This window comes from Mesoplodon densirostris, chromosome 17 (assembly GCF_025265405.1).
Source record: "Mesoplodon densirostris isolate mMesDen1 chromosome 17, mMesDen1 primary haplotype, whole genome shotgun sequence".
Classification (NCBI taxonomy): domain Eukaryota; kingdom Metazoa; phylum Chordata; class Mammalia; order Artiodactyla; family Ziphiidae; genus Mesoplodon; species Mesoplodon densirostris.
This window is the reverse complement of record NC_082677.1, coordinates 18574299-18590936: the sequence shown is the minus strand read 5'-3', so window position 1 is coordinate 18590936 and position 16638 is coordinate 18574299. Positions and strand designations below refer to the sequence as shown.

The following is a 16638-nucleotide window of genomic DNA, read 5'->3' as shown; positions in this document are numbered from 1 at the left end:
TCCAAATCAAGCGTTGAAAATCATTTGCACCAACTTGGTTATGTTAATCGCCTTGATGTTTAGGTTCCATGTAAGTTAAGCGGAAAAAAACCTTCTTGACGATATTTCCGCATGCAGTTCTCTACTTAAACATAATGAAAACGTTCTGTTTTTAAAACAAATTGTAACGGGCGATAAAAAGTGGATACTGTACAATAATGTGGAATGGAAGAGATCGTGGGGCAAGTGAAATGAACTACCACCAACCACACCAGAGTCCAGTCTTCATCCAAAGAAGGTGATGTTGTGTACGTGGTGGTATTGGAAGGGAGTCCTCTATTATGAGTTTCTTCCAGAAAATCAAACGATTAATTCCAAGAAGTACTGCTCCCAGTTAGACCAACTGAAAGCGGCACTCGATGAAAAGCCTCCAGAATTACTCAACAGAAAACGCATCATCTTCCATCAGGATAACACAAGGCTGCATGTTTCTTTGATGACCAGGCAAAAACTGTTACAGCTTGGCTGGGAAGTTCTGATTCATCCACCGTATTCACCAAACATTGCACCTTCGGATTTCCATTTATTTCGGTCTTTACAAAATTCTCTTAATGGAAAAGATTTCAATTCCCTGGAAGACTGTAAAAGGCACCTGGAACAGTTCTTTGCTCAAAAAGATAAAAAGTTCTGGGAAGATGGAATTATGAAGTTGCCTGAAAGTGGGAGAAGGTAGTGGAACAAAAGGGTGAATATGGGGCTTCCCTGGTGGCGCAGTGGTTGAGAGTCCGCCTGCCGATGCAGGGGACACAGGTTCGTGCCCTGGTCCGGGAAGATCCCACATGCCACGGAGTGGTTGGGCCCTTGAACCATGGCCGCTGAGCCTGCGCTTCCAGAGCCTGTGCTCCGCAACGGGAGAGGCCACAACAGTGAGAGGCCTGCGTACCGCCAAAAAAAAAGGGTGAATATGTTGTTCAATAAAGTTCGTGGTGAAAATGAAAAATGTGTCTTTTCTTTTTACCTAAAAACCGAAGGCATATTTTGGCCAACCCAGTATTTATTGAAATCTATTGCTCCAGGTTATCCCTTGCCAGTTCTTTTCCACCTTTTTGGAAGACTGAGTCTTTCAACGTCTTTTACATATTTTTAAAATATTGCCTTATTGTTAGAGTAGCCTGGCTTTGCCTCATTGTGTGCCCTCGTCAAGTTACTCAGTTGCATTCTGCTTCAATTTCCTTAACCTATAAATGATGCCTACTTCAATTATTGTGAGGATTAAGTGAGTTAACACATGTAAAACACTGGATAGTGCCCTGTACATACTCTGCACTATATCATTATTATTTTTTAGAACATATAGTGATCATACTTATAATAATAACTATCATTTATTGAGTGCGGCCAATCATTGTATTTGGTACTTTAAATTTATCTAATTTGATTCTCTCAACAGTGCTATGAGGTTGATTATTTTAACCTTTTTACAGAAGGAAACAGACTCACAGAAGAGCAGTAAATTGCCTTGCTAATAAATATTGAAGCTGTTATTAAAACGTACATCTTTTGATACCAAAATCCATTTTCTTTCCACTGTGCAACTTGTTACAAATCACAGTCATTATCATTACCTGTATATGCGTATTAGCTGTTAATAAATTTCCTTAACTGCATAGCACCATAAAGTAATGAAAGGACCCCCAAAAGTTCTCAGTCTTATTCCCCCTCTTTTGTAACTGAACATCTGTAGTGTCCTTCCTGGTCTCCACACATGCTTGAATACAGTGCTCTAAGCCCCAGTCATGACCTGTCCTTTCAGATTTCATGGATATGAGTGAGGATGCCATCCACCAAGTATCTGTATTAATGTCCGGGTTAAATCTTTAAAAACAATAATAACAACAAAAAATCAGAAAAAAAGGAAGTAAAACCAGCAATAAAAGTGGTAGCCTTAACAGTGAGAGGCCCGCGTAACAAAAAAAAAAAAAAAAAAAAAAAAAAAAAAAAAGTGGTAGCCTTTATTAGCTTGAGAGGTTAAATGCCAGCCTGAAATAAAAACCCCATGTTTGAGGAACACGTTGATAAAGCCTGTGTTTTACAGACAATTCTTTTGTATACTGTGGGCATTCCTTATGGGTTAAGTATGGAGAGTGGGTCAGTTTACACAAGGACATTTCAGAGCGAATCTTGTAAATTAGTAAGTGTTATATGTATTCTAAAATTTATAAATGAAAAGCAGCCGGCTGGGTAATAAAACTTGAATTAGTAGATAGTGCTCATTATGTTATCAGAGGAAGGTAAGAACAAAGAGACTTGTTTTACATCAAATATCTGTTTATCCATGTATATTTTGATGAGCTTTTGAGTTGGTTCATAACGGAGTCCTAAAATGGTCAAATAGAAGGCAAAATCAGTAGAAATCATTTAATCATTTACTGTATCCCAAACACTGCCGGCAGGAACGCTCGGTTGTTTTTTTCCCCCTTTCCGCGGGTCACTGCGGGTCACGTGATATGCGTCACGTGACTCGGTCAAAGGATCTTTTCCTCTCACAGCTTCGCAAAAAAAAAAAAACAAAAAAAACCAGAAAGAAGCCGTCGCCGTTCTCCAATTAAAGCTGTTAACGTGTACTACGCTGTTTCCTTGTTGGATTTTCTTCTCTGCTGCTACTGTAAAAACAAAATGAGTGGTAAGATTTGCTGACTGATTTTAAACATTCTGCTTTTATTTTAAAATGTATAAAGTATTGTATTAATCTGAAGTCATGCCATGTGTTTTTTCAATAGATGCCAGATCTATCGCTGTAAAAATATTTTAAATTGTGGCCATGTAGTTATAAAAAGATTAGACTTTACCTAGAGTTGAGCTGATTTTATATTCCACAGAATATATTTTATATTCCAGAGCCTTTTCTTTACTAGGCTTTTCTTTTTACAACTAAAATCTGTAAATTGGCATCAGATTATTTGGAAGCCATTGTGAAAGCTTGCTTAAAAAGGGAATGTGTGGCACGTCAGCAGCCCGTTGCATTTTAAGAATTTAAACCCAGACAGATTTCTAGTTTCGTTTCTTTAAAATGTTAATGTATACTAATAAAGAAAAAATAAAAAAGAGTTTAAATTATACTAGATGAGATATCGTCCTTATTAAATCATTGATGCCACTTTTTAAGAAATTGAGGCTTCTCAAATTTCTTAAGATAATAGAGTTGTTTACTCTTATGCACGATTTTGGAAAAGGAAATATGCCCTTCAAAATCAATAGCTGTGTGATTTGGGGTAGATTTTGCTCAAATTATATAGATTATTAAGGAGTTACTAGGTGTATCTACAGTTGTACAGATATAGCCACTCTCCTGCCAGATGTGCATTTAATGGTACAATCAGTAACAGATGTAGCTTTTTCATTGGGTCAAAATCTCCCTCACTGACCTTAATCAGGGTTTAGTAGTTACTAAATTAAAAAGTATTGTTGAAACTAAGGAGGTAATCAAACTTTCGCATCATTAAGTATGCAAGATTTTAGAGTTTTGCTACTATATACAGGAAGAGCAACAGAAGTGGTGCTGTAAATATTTTAGTTCTAAACATGAATACCTGTATTTATTATGTTTATACAATGGGAGTTTTATGTGTTGTGTTGCATGTTACTTCACACCAGTATTTTAGATATTACACAATGATATACATGAATTGTCTTTTTTTAAAAATCTAACCTTGTACCATTTCTGTCTCAGGGTAAGAAAATTCACTTGCTAAAGTGAAATGATTACTTCATAGGGATATGAGTTAATCATTATTCCTGGACTGCAACTAGTAATGGATTTACTGCTGGTCTATTTTAGATTGGGTTTGTTTTGTTCTCTTTTCAGTATCACACTTAAATATAATTAAAGAATAAAGTAGAATTTTATAGTACTAAGTTCGAAAAGACTTTAGCAGCTTTCAAAGTATAAAATGGTTTGAATTATAACTACTTAGTGTTTATGTATTCATATTTTTAGTAAAAGAAGAGCAACCCAAAGCAGTTATGTAGTTTTACAACTTTAAATGTAATCAGTAATAACTTATTTTTTACCCTGAAGGCTAAAAATCAAACAAACAAAAACTTGTTCTGATGACTTGAAGTAGGGATTAACTTTGACCACATACGCAAGGAACCACAGTCTCTGGCATATATAGTAGAAGCTCAACAAAATAATTTCCTTTATTAAGATTACAGATGTGATTTTCAGTGAATTCTCTTTCTGGTTCTCAGCTAAATTTCACACGTTCTGGATAATATCTAAGCCAGCTCTCAGGATTCAGAAAGCTAGTTTTATATAAATTAGCTAATAGAAGTAAACCAGCATTACTTTAAAACTGCTGTCATTTTCTCTTGAGTCCAGTGTATAGAAATTAAAAGGTGAGTTTCGGATGAAGCCTTTCTTGCCTCGAGGTATAAAGCACCTCACAAGTTTTATTTAGTGAATTTATAGGTAATGTTGCTTATATGTAGAAAAATTTTGTTCTTCCCTCTGTCTTGTTATCAAGGATATGATGATAAAGAAGGCCTTAATTTTCCTTAGCATCAGAGCATAGTTCTTAAGGCTCAAATTATATCAGTTGCCAAATTGCATATTTTAGTGTTTACTAAATACATAGTAGAGATATATCCTCAGAAATGAAACTTCTTGGTTTTGAATCCTAGTTCTACCACATGGGCTGTATTAACCTTTCTGCTTCAATTTCTACATCTGGAAAATGGGAGTAATAATATTTACCTAATAAAATGATTATGAGGAGAAAAAAAGTACATAAAAGGCCTGGCACACAGTAAGTTAGTATTAGCTATTTTAAGATAATATTCTGAACAACTTCATGTATTTCGTGGGCTTGTTTTGGATAGGAAAAGTATTGTTGAGAAGTTATTTTATAGTCATATATAGTATAATTTGGTAGTCTGCCCACATACACATCACTCCTTACTTCCTCTTAACCACTTGAGTCTTTTCCCTACTTTCTTCCTTCTACTACCTGCCTCTTTTCTTTCCTTTCCTCCTCCCATTCTTCCACTCCTTTCCTTCCCCTCCCCTTCACTCCCTCCCTTCCAGCCCTTTTCACTTTCCTCCTGTCTTCTCTTTTTTTTTTTTTTTTTTTTTTTTGCGGTACGCGGGCCTCTCACTGTCGTGGCCTCTCCCATTGCGGAGCACAGGCTCCGGACGCGCAGGCTCAGCGGCCATGGTTCACAGGCCCAGCCGCTGTGCGGCATGTGGGATCCTCCCGGACCGGGGCACGAACCTGTGTCCCCTGCATTGGCAGGCGGACTCCAGGGAAGCCCCTGTCTTCTCTCTTATCCTCCTATTACCTCTCCTCCTTTGCCTCGTCCTCCCTCCCCTCCTGCCTTTATCCTCTCCCCCTCCTCCCTCCCTTCTCCCTCTTCTCTCTTCACCCTTTCCTTACCACTATTTAGTACTTACCCACCTGCATCCTCCTTTTTCCTACATTCTTTTTTCTTTCCTTCCCCATCTCTCACCTTCCTTCCCCTACCTTCACCAGCCTTCACCACTACTTTGTTGTTTGGTCCTCACCCCTCCTCCTTCCGTAGAAAGAGGAGAGTGGCTGTAATCTGATTTGCTGTAACCTCCATGCTCTTCGTTCTGTTTTTCTGAAATATGTATAATGATACCAGTGAAATTTGTTTCTTTTCTGTCCTGTGATTTAGCTTTTCCTCCTTGGTTTCTTTTATGACTGGGATCCATTATATGTACTCTGCAGGTTGAAATCTACATATAAAAGGAACTCTTCCTTCATTACATTCTTCATCAGACTCTTGGTACCTTTATTTCCCTAGAAATGAGTAAAGCTCTCTGAGAAGGTTTCATTTCAACTTATTAAAAACTAGTGGGTGAGGGGACACTGCAGTCTAAAGTTACAGGGGAAAAAAAGGATCTGAGGGTAAGATATTCTTTTTTGAAGTTATGTAAAACAAGTAAGATTTTAGTTCCTAGAAAGAATAAAACACACCTTCCAAGAGTGCCTGGTTAGAGAAGGGAAATGAGATAATATTTTTGAAAGTTGTTTGGAAAGGATATCACTATAAAAACGAAAGGAAATGTAGAATAAGACAAGCTGAGTTTTTTTTAAAGAACTTTTCAGTGTAAGAAACAAAAAAATTTTCTTTGGGTAAATATGCATGTATAGCATTTCTCTAACTTTGTTCTCAAGCCCCCACAGACATGACTTAAACGTTCACAAGAGATTTTTAACCCTAACAAAGCAAATCCCAAATTTCTAACTATTCTTCCTCTTACTGCTTTTCCCTCTTGACTTTTTTTGATTTTTGCCTTTTGTATTTTTCATTGATTTTACATGCAAAATTTAGTTTGATTTTCCTCTAGGTGTTTCTTAACTTGCACAATTATAAGAATCACCTTGGATATTTGTAAAGTAAGTATGCTGATTCAAGACCCCCACTTACTGTAAGCATACTAAACAGGAATCTCTAGGAGAACCTGGAAATCTGTGTGGTTTTTTTGTTTTTTTGTTTTTTCGGGGTTTTTTTTTTGGCCATGCCGCACACAAGTGGGAACCTAGCTCCCTGATCAGGGATCAGACCCACGCCCCTGCAGTGGAAGCATGAGTCCTAACCACTGGACTGCCAGGGAAGTCCCTGTGTGTTTTAAAAAGCTCCCCAGGTGACTGTTATGATCACTAGGCAAGTTTGAGAAACAACTATAGGTAAAGAGCAATCAGTGCACTTTATAAGTTAAACTTTTCTATTTTTTAACATCTAAATTTCTTTCCATAGTAATACAGTTACTATTAGTTTGAGTGTTTAGATGAAGAATTCAAAATGTAATTCAGATTGTTTTCAGTTTTAGCTTGCTAAGTAATCCTGGATTAATACATAATTTCTGTGACCCATTCAGGTCCTGCTCAGGTTCCAATGATGTCCCCAAATGGTTCTGTGCCTCCTATTTACGTGCCTCCTGGATATGCCCCACAGGTATGTTTTATGTAATTTTTCTTTTTATACCTATATAATAGTGATCGTAATGTTACTGTTTAATTCAGACAAAAAGTACCATTTAAGTGCTGAAGCTTACCCAGTACAGTATATCTTTGGTAAATCTATTTCAAATATTTTAGTACATTTAGTATACTTGTAAAGGAGGAAAAATTAAGTTAGCAGCACTCATCATTTGGCCTTGTCTTTGGGTGTTGAATTATAATACAGAATTAATTTTAGAGTTTTATCTCCTTGGGTATGTGAGCAATATAAGTAATATCTTAAGATTTAAAGGTACCTAAACTAACTTTTTAAAATTAATCATTTGCTTAAAAGTAATCCAAGATGGTACTTCCAATTTTATTTTTACAGTCATTCACAGACACCCATAATAATTGTATGGCACATTGTGGTCAATAGAAGAGAATTTAGACCTGTAGACCTGCAAGCATAAGGGCTAAGGGGATCAATATCACCACACACCTGTAGCCCTTTCCTACATACCAGTTGGAAAGCTCTGACTTAAAAAAATGATAGCTAACTTATTTGCACAGGCAAACTTAATTAAGCTGTAGTATCTGTAGGTGTTCAATATCTGCTACTGAGATTCTATGTAGTCAACACTCATTGCTTGAAAACCTTTTTGGAAATAGCCAGTTTCTTACCCTGGCACTGAATTTATACTTGAAATTTTCTTCAGACCCTCTCTGATTATGCCAGAATATTGGTGGGATATTGTGGTGGACTCACTGCTCTCTCTGTGAAGCCTACCACTATATGAATGAGAGCAAAAGAGGACCATGATGCTGGGGAGAATGGAAGCAGTATGAGAATTAGAGTCAAAAAGCTGGATCCATGTCATTTTTAAAACCCTCGCTAGCTGCGTGGCCTGGGACAAATCAATTTACTTGAGCCTCAGTGTCCTCACTGTAAGATGAGATGATAACATATTAGAAAGTGCTTCGTAAGCTTTTCAGAAGAGTAATCTGCTCACTTTCTACTTTTGTTTAGCACACTGACTCCTTAGCCTGCATTCTGCCTTTATTACCCTACTAAATCTACTCCCTGGTATATACCAAACCAAAGGCCTTTTTCCAGCCCGATCCTCTTTGACCTCTAAACATTTGACCCTATTTATATGATTTATCCCAGATTATCCCCGATTTCCTTGAAGTAATGCTATCCTGATTCTTCCTACTTCTCTGGTTGTTCCTTCTCAGACCTTTCTCCACCTGAAGAGGATACCCGGTCTTTTCTCTCTAGCACAGTTCAGTTTAACAAATGTGTTGAATGGTACCACGTGTCAAGCTCTGCGTTGGGTTCCAGTCACATAAAGATGATTAAGACAGATTCTTTGAAGGCTATTATAGCATATCCTCTTCTCTCAGCTAACAGTACCTTTCGTTTTTTCAGCAAATTTCTACCCCTCTCCTTTCACTCAGTCATGACCTTCTAGAATTAGCTTTCCTTGAACCTTTTCAGGTGCCTCTCCTTTGGGGTTCTTATGGCACATTATGTGTATCCTTCTTTTAATGAATTTTTGACACTGTTTAGTTAATAAATTCTCTTTCCTGAGAAGATTATGAATTCGTACAGTTCCTGTATTCAACAGTGTTCAACAGATATGTATTGAGTGCTTATATATGTCAGGTGCTCTTTTAGGTGCTTGAATAAAAAGAGGCAAGGACCTCCGTACTTCTGTAGTTTACATTCTTGTGGGGAAAAGGAAACAAGCATAATAAATGGATAAATTATATAATGTATTAGGTGGTGAGTAATAGAAAATAGAGCTAGTTACATTTTAAAACAGGGTGATCAGACTAGGCATCATTGGAAAGGTGACTTTGAACCAGGTCTTGAAGGACAGTTGGGAGTTAGCAATGCATCTGTTCGTGGAAAGAGGATTCTGGGAACAGAAACAGCCAATGCAAATGGCCTAAGATGAGAGCATGCCTGAACAACAAGGAGCCATCATGGCTGGACTGAGTCCTTAAGGCAGAATAATAGTAAGCAATGAGGTCAGAGAGATAATGGGACTAGATCATATAGGATTCATATTCATTGTTATTTCCTCGATGCTGAGAACAATGCCTGTCATATATTAAGGGCTCAATAAATATTAGTAAATCAATCAAATAATCATCCAAGTTGAGGTTCTATATCTTTAGGCCAAGAGCTACTGAAATAATCTTCCTACTGAAATAATCTTCCTATATTACTTATTTGATTTTTTTCACTTCTGTGCTTATTTGGTTTGTCCACTCAATGAAGTCTGGATTTCTTGACATATAAGGCCTTAACACAGTTCTCTTCTAGTTTGTCTCCGTACCCTTCTCTTGATACATCTAATTACATAATCTATTTTTGCAGCCAAACATGACTACTCACATGCTCACTTGATGTTTTTCTTTCTCCATGCTTTTGTTAATGCTGTTATTTGGGGAATGTTATTCATTCCCTCATTTCTGCCTTTTGAAATTCTACCCATCCTTGAGAACCTAGATCAAGTTATTTGTACCATTCTTTGGTTATATGTTTATAACACCTAGTATTATAATTGTGTATATATATATATTCTTCTTATATGGGATTTTAAGTTTCTTGAGCATAGGGAGGTACCTTTTAATTATTATTTTTGTTCTGTGGTAACTCAGATATAGTAGGTGTTTCATAAATATTTGTCAAATAAGTGAATGAACTTTAACAATAATCTTACTGGAAGGATTATGTGAGGCTAATTATTAATTAATTAATCAACCTTAGTTTAAGATTATTTCTAGGAAATGTATCATTTTAAGCACACAGCGGTAATCCAACGACAAAAATCTAGTTTCATCATTATTGAAATAATTTAAGTACCCACTATGGATTCCAACATTTTGACATCACTGTTGAAGTACATCCCCCATTGCCTGACATACGCAATTTCTGATGTTAGAAAATAATTATAAAGAGCCAAGTTCTAGGCACAACTAAGAGCTTGATAATTGTCCAAAACTTGGCACATAAGCAAACATAATTATATTCGCAAATACAGACGCTGGGAGATGAACCAAATGTTAAGACACAGAGATGGCTGTTGTTAAGTACAAGCTATATTTGGCTCAGCAGGAACCAAGTAGCACACACACTAAATCCATGAATAGCTATCATCATCTGTAGTCTCCTTTTAGACTTTCCTACACTGTTCTCCCCTCAGGGCAGCAGGTTTAATCACCTCCATCCCGGCCTTACGTGTATCTCTTATTGAAGGCCAGTGATCCAAGGAGGGTCAAGTAATGTTTCTGCTATATCATCATGTAATTCAATACATACTAATAGGATTCAGCAAATGTATGTATCCTAAAACGTTTGGTCAGGCAAGCAAGGACTGCAAAAATTAAAATCCAGTGTTGGGACCGTTTAGCTCTACCACTGAGGAAGTAATGATGCTACATATCTAGAAGCATGTTGAGGCTGAAAAATGAAAGGTTCAAAAGATAGATCTTAATTTAAGATGAAGATCGAGATTTAACAAAAGTACTTATTAGTAGAAACAAGAAGAAATCATGATTTACCCAGGATAAATCGACCTTCAAATTTTTGATGTTCTACCAATGGCATGTCCCCATTAAGTTTAGAAGCACTTCACGTGTGAACTCATCATTAACTCATATATTTTAACTTCATTTTTGAGAATAACAGATAGGGTATTATATACTGGGTAATTTGGGGATTAATTGATTCTGTTTTTCTCATTTGTAATTTGCAAAACCCAAACTCGCCATTAAAATTGCCAGTTGTGTTATAGTTCCTTTGCATATCTATTCAAGAGCTCCACAATATTGTTTATTTTATAATATTTGTACCTTATTGCTCTGATACTTTAGCATTCTACTCAGCAGTAATGGGAATAGTCAGACTTAATTTTTCAGTTACATAATTTTTACTGTTGGATCAGAAAAATGGATCTTTTTTTAAAAAAAATTTTTTATTAACCATGACACTGTGTAAGATACCATCCAATATGATAGGGAAACCTAAAGTTAATTAAAATGATATGCATAAAGCAAAATGTAATTCACCGGAAGCTTAAATATAGTTCAAAATGTAGTTCACCGGAAGCTTAAATATAAAGGAATATTAATTTTGCAAACAAGCCAATGGGAAATATACTTAGTGATAAAGAACAAATATAGTTGTATATTTTAAAAGTTGTATATTTTTCTGATCATTATTACATGGAAAACATGTAAAAGGGTAGGGAAAAAAATTGCATCGAGTGTTATTATAACCTGGAGACATAACCTTCACGAATTCTATTATTATAGTTTAACAAGTAAGAAAGGGAGGTTTACAAGAGATTTGACATACTGCATAGAGGCAGAAATATGTGCCAACTGAACTGAGACATCAAATGGAGAAACAAACAGAAACAGTAAAACTCAAAAAACAAAGCAAATGATGACACGGAAAGCAAAAGGTGACAAGTGTAGAAGGTACTTAATTTCCTGGCAAATCATAACTTACAGTCGCTAAGGGCACTGCAGCTCAGAACACTTGGTATTTTAAGGATGAAGTTAATGAATTATCAAGAAAATATTATAGATTTACCTGAATGGAACTCCTGAAAGGTAATAGCAAAAGTTCTGTCCTTCTGCCTTTCTTGTAATGAATGGCTCCCCTATTTTTTATAGAATGTGGGTTGTTATGGTGATGAGAGGGTAACTAACAGGGAGGGGATTGTAGATCTCATGATGTGGGGAAAGGGCCTATATCAGCTTCATGAAAAGTTTCAGATTACTCCTTTGAGCTGGACTTGGTATTTCACTGTGCCTTTATGTCAGCACGCAGCAATGAGGTCAGTGAATTTTTCAAAGGTTCTACAAACCAGTCTGATCTTGGTCTTCCCTGTCTCTCGTGGAGAGAACAGCCAAAAAAGATGGGCAGCAGTGTAAGAGACTGGAAGGGGACTTAGAGGATTAGCTGAGGACGAAGAGTCACAGTAAGAGCTGAAGAGAAAGGTTGTAGTCGCTTAGTGACATTGCTGTGTGTTTGATTAGATATATAAAACAAATATCTGTTGGATGAATGGCCAGAAATATCTTTATTATTGTTTAATAGCTTAAAGTTGGAGTAGTTCAGGGTTCAGGGTGAGGCAACAGAAGTAGGTTGCTAAAAGTAGTGAGGAAGCAAAGACTGTAGGCATTGAAGAAGTCACAAAACCCTAGTAGTTTGGTGGTGTTAAGGGGGGAGCAGGGGAGCATTCGAGTAGAACTAATAGAATTTATTTCTGGTCATATCATTCATTAAACAAAAAAATTTTTCAGCATCTGTCATATGCTAGGCAGGAGAGATCTGTCATGGAATGTATATTCTGGTGCACAATATAAAATGTCAGACAGTAAACAACCTCCTTCCTCTGCAGTCCCTCAATTATGTCTGTGTTTAATAAAGAAAAGAAAACAGGGCTTTGTCTAATTAGAAATTGTGTGGCATATGTGGTTAGGTGGTCAGACTATACTGATAGTTCCATTTAATTTTATCTCATTGCCATTAATTTTTTTTTAACATAGACTAATTCGGATATTTTACCTTTTTTTTCCTTTTCACGACTTGATTTTATTTTAATCATCACCGTCAGTGTACTACCCTGTTGATATAAAATTCAATGTCCTTAGCAGATAGTTTTGAGGTCTCTGGCCTTACTCTGAAGTTACTGGCTGCTCAGGTGGTTATTGGAAGTGGTGGAGTTCTCCACACACTCTTGGTCCTGCTCTGGCTCTTTTTTTTTTTAATCTCTGAATCTTAGCTTTTTTTTTTTTTTTTTTAATTAATTGTGGTAAAATACACACTAAAAATTTACCATCATAACTATTTTAAATGTACAGTTCAGTGGTATTAAGTACATTCACACTGTTGTACTACCATATATCCACAAGAACTCTTCACCTTGCAAAGCTGAACTCTGTACCTTATCAACCTCAAAAATAAAACACATAGTTATTATAGCAGCGAAATGAGGTTATGCAGGAATAGCAGAGGAATTGCAGTTCAGGGCATGCAAACTATAGCAAACCACAAGCAAGTCCTCAAAACAAAGAAGAGGACTATTCTTTTATAAAGAAAAGAGGGGGGTTGGGAAGGAGTGGTTTTTTGAGCAAAATCCATTGGAGGAAAGAGAGTCCAGGGTTATGGCTGCTTCTCATTAGGCTAGTTGTGGTGGCTTCTCATTGGCTGGGCTGTTGCTGGGCGAGGAGAAAAATCTTCCTTCCTCCAGCTGGGGTATGTAAAGTAAGCTTCTTCTGGTTGGGGAATGCAAGGTATGCTTCTTGCTAGTGTCTCCAAGGGGCAGCAAGCAGTAGTAAGTGAGAAGCCTTCAGGGCTTCCCAACTCTTTTTTTAAATGAGGTTTCTTTTATGCATTTTCACAACCTGTTAAACAATAACTCCCCAATCTCTCTTCCCTCAGCTTATCTTTATATTTGAAATGTTCTTTTTCAGAAGAAAAGAAAAACATTTCTTTTGAAATGTTTCTTTTCAAAAGAAAAGTTTTAATTTCAAAATTAATTTAGCCATTTCTTTTTTAACCGATGAGATCTCACTTGTGTTTGTGAAATTTTTAAAAGCAGAAGGCAGGTGTTTCTGGATTCTATACCCACAAAATGAATAAGAACATAGAACTGAAGCCAGATTACCTGAGTTCAGTTACTAGCTCCTCCACTTACTACCTGTGTGACCTTGCAAGTTACTTGACATCTCTGTGCCTCAGTTTCCCCATCTAAAAAATGGAGATAATAATACTACCTATTTTGTAGCATTGTGTTGAGGATTAAATAGTTAATACATGTCCCTTGAGAAACTTACAGTTAAATTATAGAGTAAGACATATGGATTTGGAAAATTAACAAATACTACCGTGTTACGGATACCAAACAAGTGATAGAGAATAAATGCAATGGAATTGTTAGGAAGCAGAGATCACTGAGATTGTGGTGTCTAGGAAAGGGTCACAGAGAACAATCAAAAGAAACTATCTACAGGCTCCTAACCCCACATCTCTACCAATATCTGGAGTTATATGCTCTACCTTCTCATCTCATCAGTCCATACTTCTTTTTCATCTAGAACAAAGACAAACTTTTCTGCTCCTGTCTAGATCCTGTGCCCCAGCTGGAGACCGGAATCTCATCTCCTTTTGCCTGCTCAAGGACATTACTCTAGCATTCTCTCTCCTACATCATTAATTTCTTACTCTCTGATGGATTGTGCTGATTAGTGTATCAGTATGTTGTAATTGCTCTCACTAAAAACAACAAATTTTTTAAGCTGCTTGACTCTACTACTGTCAGTCACCACCCTATTCCCATATTCCCCTCTGCAGGAAAACTTTCCAGAATTGTGCTGTTACCTCTAATTCTCCTCCCCACTTTCTCTCTTAAATCCACTCCAATCAGGCTTTGCCCCTATGATCACACTAAAACTGCTCTCATCGAGGTCACTATGACTTACATATTGCTATATCCAATGGTCAGTCCTTAGTCTTCATCTTATTAAACCTGTCAGCAGCATTTGACAGAATTGATCCTTCCTCCCTGACACACTTAACCAAACTTCCAGACTCCACATTCTTAAGTTTTCTTCCTGCCTTACCTGGTTGTCCTTTCCCAATCCTTCTGCAACTGCAGACTACTATTATCTACCTGCCTACTCAACAGTTTACACTTAGATGTCTTACAGACTTACCAAACTTACATGCGCAAAACCTAAAACTCCAAATCTTCCCTGGCCCCCACCCCCCAAATGACTTGTTCTAACTGCAGCCTTCCCTTTCACTGTTGGTGAAACACCATCGTTCCAAAACTTCTTTCTCACACTTCTCCGCTGGAATTATCAGCTAATCTTGTTGTTCTACCTTTAAAGATACACAGAATGTGGACCACTTCTTACCACCTCCACTGCTACCAGCGTGGTCCAGGCCTCCACCACCTCTTGCCTAGATTTCTGCAGTAGCTTCCTGAATGATTTCCCCCTTTTTGCCCTTGCCTGACAGTCTGTTCTCAACTCAGCAGCCAGAGTCATCCTGTAAGAGAAGAGTGTGTCAGGAGCTTCTCACCCTCAGCACTGTAGACACAGAGGCGTGGTGACTGTTTGTTGTGGGGTTGCCCTGTGTGTTGCAGGGCATTGAGGCAGGATCGCTGACCGCAGCTCGCTGGATGCGAAGTAGTGCCGCCAGCTCCAGGTGTGACAACTAAAAGTGACTCCACGTGTTACCACAAAATCACCCCTGGATGAGAATCACTTGTTTGTATTCCTCTTCTGCCCAAAACTCTGTGATGCTTCCCTGTTTCACTGAGTAAATACAAGTCCTTAATAAGCCTATACAGCCCTACCTGACTTGGCCACCTTCCCTACTTTTTTTTTTTTTTTTTGGCCACGCACGGCATGTGGGATCTTAGTTCCCCTACCAGGGATGGAACCCACGCCCCCTGCATTGGAAGCACAGAGTCTTAACCACTGGGCCGCCAGGGAAGTCCATCCCCTACCATTTTGTATCTCTTTTTTTTTTTTTTTTTTGCGGTACGTGGGCCTCTCACTGCTGTGGCCTCTCCCGTTGCGGAGCACAGGCTCCAGACACGCAGGCTCAGCGGCCATGGCTCACGCGCCCAGCTGCTCTGCGGCAGGTGGAATCCTCCCGGACCGGGGCACGAACCCGTGTCCCCTGCATCGGCAGGCGGACTCAACCACTGCGCCACCAGAGAAGCCCGTGTATCTCTTTGATCTCATCTGTTTCTGTCTTCCTCCTCCTTTATGCTGATCCAGTCACACTGGCTTCCTTCTAGCCACTTCTACCTTAGAGGCTCTGTTCTGTTCTCTCTACCCAGAACACTCTTTCAGATTTTTGTGTGGCTAATTCCTTCAGTTCCTTCAAGTCTCTGCTGAAATTTCATTTTGCCAATAAGGCGTATCCTGATCACTCTTTTATACTACAACCTGCTCCCCTCCCACAATCCTTCTAATCCCCCTTACCTGTTTGGTTTTTTTTCTTCGTAGTATTTATCACCATGCAGCATGCTCGTAATTTACTTTTGATGTCACGTTTGTCTGCCCCTGTTAGTGTGTGTGCCCGCATAAACACATCACGCTGTATCTTCTCTCCTAAATCACCAGTTTCTTTTTGTTCAAAAACAAATCTTTTGTTTTTTTAATGAATGGAGGAGGGTATTGCTAGATTTGGAAGGAGAGATGGGATTTGCATGGTTATGGATTAAGGGGAAGCAAAGTGAAGAGGGTAGATGGCATAAACCAAAGTACAAGATAAAGAAATATGTAAGTTGGGTATGAAGATAGTTTTTTTTAGTATATCAGCCTGGCTGGAATTAAGAGTTCAGCATTTGGTGTGGAAGAAGATACAGCAATAACGACAGGTTGGAACCAGATGGGATGGTAGATTGAAGAGTATGTACGGTACAATCCTATCAGAAATGGCGGGGTCATTTAAGATTTCTGAGTCAGAGAGTTGAGAAAGATGAAAGTATTATGTTAATGACAGACACTGTGGTTTGGCTCACTCAGAATCCATTTCAGACTTCATCTAATGTCCGTTCCTATAGGTTAGAGGCTGAAAAAACTCAACAGTTTCCAGATTATCTTCAGCTAGGCTTCCAGGTATGATTTAGTTTCCACCAGTCAGTCA

At 37.9% G+C, this 16638-nt stretch overlaps 1 protein-coding gene across 6 annotated transcripts in view; it reads left to right on the top strand.

Moving 5' to 3' along the window:
• Positions 1-16638, top strand: part of FNDC3A (fibronectin type III domain containing 3A) — a 173176-nt gene that overhangs the window by 95984 nt on the left and 60554 nt on the right. For 5 of the 6 annotated variants that reach the window (XM_060079607.1, XM_060079603.1, XM_060079604.1 and 2 more), the window contains one exon: positions 6884-6960. In XM_060079607.1, the coding sequence (XP_059935590.1) occupies positions 6884-6960 (77 nt within the window). Of the gene's footprint in view, positions 1-2528; positions 2663-6883; positions 6961-16638 lie in introns of all 6 variants that reach the window. The other variant, XM_060079606.1, reaches the window with a different exon arrangement.